Source organism: Oncorhynchus mykiss, chromosome 25 (assembly GCF_057628025.1).
Source record: "Oncorhynchus mykiss isolate SJ-2025 chromosome 25, ASM5762802v1, whole genome shotgun sequence".
Taxonomy (NCBI): Eukaryota; Metazoa; Chordata; class Actinopteri; order Salmoniformes; family Salmonidae; genus Oncorhynchus; species Oncorhynchus mykiss.
Window position 1 is genome coordinate 81,821,179 of NC_143046.1, and position 5,365 is coordinate 81,826,543.

The following is a 5,365-nucleotide window of genomic DNA, read 5'->3' on the forward strand; positions in this document are numbered from 1 at the left end:
TATCAAATTTACCACATCTGTCATTTCCTAAATATCTCGGAAATTACAGTTTGTATCTAGTATTTATAAGGTAGGCCTAAATAGCAATATCAGATTTATTTTGCACTCTTAAATGTGCACCTACAATGTCCAACAAATGTCCAACATTATATCATATCATAACATATTTCATATTTAATCCTAAACTATGAATTTCCCCAGCATGCAGGCTTAAGCTGGGTCAACGGGTAAATCTATAGGCCATGCACGCCCTTACTGACTGTCGACCAATTCAGGTTGAAAAGCCTATAGGAGAGTAATGATAACTAAAAAACGTTACAGTAATGACAATGACGTTATTAGCCTATAGTAAAAGTAGGTCATATATTAGTAATAGTGATAACCCTATTTTTACTATTGGTCATGTTATTGATGTATACAGTAAAGTAGGATACTTGTTCAAAGAATTTGATCATTGTTATAATAGTTAATAATAATAACTATTATAATTATTATAAGTATTCATAGTGGGTGATTTAGGTGAGTTGTGTATAGTGTAGAGTGTCAAGTGATAAAAGTATCTACTCCTTGTAGCTATATACTTTAGTTATTCTACTTTCGTTTATCATTTTGTTTTTCCGTACTTAAGTAATAAATATGAAAACATGTATTTGGTCATCTTACTAGCACAATAAAACAGCGACCAAAAGCAGAGACATTACTTACAGTCCCAACAAAAGCTAAAACAAACAGTCTGTTTTTATTATTATTATTATCATTATAATTATTATTAGAATTCGTGGTGTTATATTCTATATTCTATTTATAATCTACATGTTCAATGTCCTCAACAATGAAAAATTAGCTACAATTAGCCTTTCTTTCAATACATTTTGCTATAACATTTATGTCATGCTCCTTGAATAAAGCGAGCAAAATACTGACCTGTATAAAAGCGCGTGTAACTGGAACTATAGCAAATAGCAAATATTCCTTCCTTTGACATGAAAATCGTTTACCAATATTCAAATTACGAGCAAATACGTTTAGGTCATGCCAGGATTGTGTTTTAATAACATTTCATTGGAAAGGTGAAGAGAAAGCAAAGCGCATTTGACTTTTACGCAGCCAAGAGAAACCTGATTGAGAATATTATGTCTCCTTGAGCATCAGGGCGAGAGGCGGCTCACTGAGGAGGGTTACTTGGCCTGGTGTGGTTCTCCCTCCCTACCTGACTTCTGTTGCAGAAGGAGAGTAGGCCTAGAGGTAGGCTACTTCAATTGAGCGCCGTTAACTTTACCTTAGGGTCTCTCCTGAAAAGCATTATATTTTGACTGGCTCATGGGTTTCTGATCTGAGACGACAAGTGGAGCATCTGAATTTGGATTTAGGACGACACGCTGCTCTCACAGCTCTCTCTCTCCTCGAGCCCAAACAATGATATAAAATAGAAAAGGGGGTAATCATTCACGCGCTGCCACTTAACACGCGGATGTGTATTTATTTACTTATCCGTCAATTTTCCTCCCAAGTGCACTTTTACATGTCTGAGTACGATGCGAGCATAATGCAAAAACACGTCTGCAATCAACCAGAAGCCTCTTACGCCCATTAAAAGTCACTAGTTCAAGCTTTTCTCAGAGAACAGAGGCCGTGTCCTAAATGGCACGAACACTCCCTATATAGTGCATTACTTTTGACCAGCAACAGTGAAACATTATCAAAAGTAGTGCACCAAATAGGGAATAGAATGACATTTGGTAAGCATGCAGAGTGGGTTCTCCAGCTCTGAGACTCTCAAGTCCGTCTAGGCCCCTTTTCATCAAGAGGTCCTAGTAAACACCACTACAGTTAATAAAATGCATTGTGGTGCCTGTGCCCACTGCTACCATTATACTGTCAACGACAACACACACACGACAGTATATATAACCCACCGACCTAATGCTACTACAGTAGCCTGATATCAATAGCCTAGCCTATAATACACATTAATAGCCTATGCATATACATGCAAGTTGGTTATGGTATTGTGGGAGGCTAGCTGCAGAGCTCATGTTGTACCTTGCCCAACACGTAAGTCAAATTATGACTTGGATGCAATGAGGAGGATAGAGCTGCGTTGTATTGTTGCCCTAGTTGGTGATGCCCCGCCTCTGGCTTAAACCTGGCACCCTGCTAAAACAAACGAAAGCCAGCAGCACCAAGCTCAGCCCAGCTCAACTCAGCTCCCACTCAATGCAATTAAGGCGGACTTCAGGCGACTCTCCTACCTACGTGTTCATCTAGCAAGGATCGACGTTGAGACAACAGGAACCAGAGAGAAAGAGGGGCTTTGGTCCAACAAAAAAAAACAGGAGAGATTGCCTAGCCTTCTAATTTCTCCCCTCTCCAACAGCCCAAGAACAATGTCGATGAGCCCTAGGCATACGACTCCTTTTTCTGTTTCCGATATCTTGAGTCCTCTTGAGGAGAGCTACAAGAAAGTAAGTATGGAGAATAACAACTTGGGGTCACCTCTCGCGTCGTACCGGCAGCCGCAGGTGTCTCAGGCGATGATGCAGCAGCACCACATGGGCCATAACGGGACGGTGTCCGCGGCATACCATATGACTGCGACGGGGGTGTCCCAGCTGTCACACACCGCAATGGGGGGCTACTGTAACGGCAACCTGGGGAACATGAGCGACCTGACGCCCTACCAGGACGGCATGAGAGGCAGCGCCACGGCTGCTGGCTGGTACGGAGCCAACACAGACCCGCGATTCTCCACGAGTAAGTAGGCTATACCTTTGAGTTTTACTCTGCATGAAGCCGAACAGGTGAGCGTATAGCTTTTGTTAGCGCATTATCATATTAGCTAGTCTACACTAGATCCATACGCTCTGGTCTGCACTGAAGTGAGTCATGGAAATTATTACAACTTTTTAGTGTTTTTCTGCTTGTTTTTGCATGAATGATGATATTTTTTTCACCAAGAGGGAGTGATTTGATTTGTCAATTTAAAATAAACCTTGCACCTGGCATCAGATATTTATTAGGCCTATACCTCGGTTTACCTTGGAGTGTTTGGTTTATTGAGTTTAGTCACCCAACGTGCTGTGCCTTTTTGCCAGTCTACCCAACACTACCATGTTCACCAGTGAATAGGGGACTGGGTTCAAAGAAAGCTAATTAATTGAACTGTTTTAGTTTGTGATATATTCATAAAAATGTATTTTAATGTCACGAGGGTGTATGAAGATATAACAAAGACACCTGTTGCTGATTTGTCCCCTATTGTGAGTAGGCTACAGAGGTTTCATGCACCTGTCATGTGGGGGTGTATAATCGAATGATTTATTAGCCTATTATTCTTCAGATTGCAAGGTAAATTAATGGCAATCAATCATGCAACTTCAAATATTTTGTAAACTATATAATTCAGTTCAAATACAAATTATGGTTAAGTAATTGTTCCATTAGGAGACATAACTATGATTACATGATCATGTTAGCCTTTGTTTTAAAGGAACGCAATAGACATATACGCTTTAAATTAAATTAATTCACATTATGTATTGTTATGGTTAAAATATTGAAGCAATGTAATTATTGTTTTATTATCATCTCAATGGCCTATTTCTGCTTTCAGTCTCGCGCTTCATGGGCTCTTCTTCGGGCATGAACATGGGCAGTATGGGCAGCCTTGGCTCGCTAGTAGACGTGGGGAAAGGCATGGGCCCGCTCTCGAGCACCCCGAGAAGGAAGAGGCGCGTGCTATTCTCTCAGGCTCAGGTCTACGAGCTCGAGCGGCGATTCAAACAACAGAAGTACCTATCGGCGCCTGAGAGAGAACACCTGGCGAGCATGATCCACCTCACCCCGACCCAGGTCAAAATCTGGTTTCAGAACCACCGATATAAAATGAAGAGGCAAGCGAAGGACAAAGTGTCGCAGCAGCAGATGCAACAGGAGAGTAGTTCCTGTCAGCAGCATTCCCCTCGGCGGGTGGCTGTGCCTGTGTTAGTGAAAGACGGCAAGCCATGCCAAGGCAGTGCCCACACTCCCACCACTACTGTACAGGCCCACCACCAACAAGGTGCCAATGTTATGATCATGTCCAGTAACGGTTCAGGCCTAGGTCAGCACCAGAGCCAACAGGTGGGTAGTGCAGATCACTCTCCAGACCTAGCACAACACTCTGCCAGCCCACCGTCTCTCCAGACCCAGGTAGCCGGCCTCTCTCACCTGAACTCCTCCAGCGCCGAGTACGGGACGGCCCTGCAGTGCTCTGCTCTGTTATATGGCAGGACATGGTGATCTGTTATGCAGCGGGACATGATGATCTGTTTATACGGCAGGACATGGTGATCTGTTATATGGCAGGACATGGTGACAGCCAGACAAACTATGATCACAAACACACATACAACACTGCTCTCAAAGCTTTTTCAGCAAAGTCACTCAACAGACACGCAAACAAACAAACCAATTGTACTTTGTGTACATTTTGAACAACACCATTTGGTGAATTTTAGTTCATGCTCTTCTAAAATGTAATTGGATATGAGGACAGTAAGTGGAGACGAAAGAAACTCGACAGATGAAGTTATGAGGATATGCGAGTTCAATCTTCGCTTTGAAGGTGGATTTCTTATTTCTGTAAATTATACTGAAGCTATACAGGGCTAGTCCTACATCAAGAGGTCATAGGCCCTACTCCTGTGTGTTGGTCATTGGGCTAAAGATCTCAATAGAAAAACTGTGGGTGCTTTTCAATTTTTTTCACAGAAGGCTCTGGTTTATAATAGAATTTAATGTAAAACGTAGCTTGTATATATTTCTGTAAAAGGTTTGAATTGAATATATAGTTTTTAGCAATCTGTTGTACAAAGTTTTTAGCGCTATTAATGGTTTGTGGTTGGTTCTTTGAGTTCCATCGGTATTTGTACGTTTTATTTACTTGTAACTTATATAGATAGATATTACTTAAATACAGCCAAACAATCCTATTAATAAATTATGATAATAAAATTCATTCAGATCCATTTATTGAAATTGTTTTGTATACTGTTTCAGAGAATACATAGGCCTACGAGAAACCTTGTCAAATTATTTTCAGAAAACGAATAGGCCTTTACCTGTAGAAAATTAATATAATAATAATAATAATAATAATAATAAAATAATATTATTATTATTGTAGTAGTAATAATAAAGATGATGATTCTAATTATAATAATGCATGATATTGTCTATAGTCCACTTTAGCTTGTCAATTCAGTAAGTCTCAATTTAGACCGAAATCATTTTTTGCTGTCTTATTTATTATGTTAACTGCACACAATAATGGATTTTAAGCAATGCACGACTAATGAAAACCTCTTTTTGACCAGGTGTGATC

General features: G+C 40.4%; 1 protein-coding gene across 1 annotated transcript; it reads left to right on the plus strand.

The window, feature by feature from the left end:
- The first annotated feature begins 2,137 nt into the window (after nucleotides 1-2,137).
- LOC110505837 (thyroid transcription factor 1) lies at nucleotides 2,138-5,013 on the plus strand. The gene is made up of 2 exons (XM_021585292.3): nucleotides 2,138-2,754; nucleotides 3,614-5,013. The coding sequence occupies exons 1-2, from the start codon at nucleotides 2,388-2,390 to the stop codon at nucleotides 4,279-4,281; spliced, it is 1,035 nt and encodes a 344-aa protein (XP_021440967.2). The 5' UTR covers nucleotides 2,138-2,387; the 3' UTR covers nucleotides 4,282-5,013.
- Nucleotides 5,014-5,365: the final 352 nt, after the last annotated feature.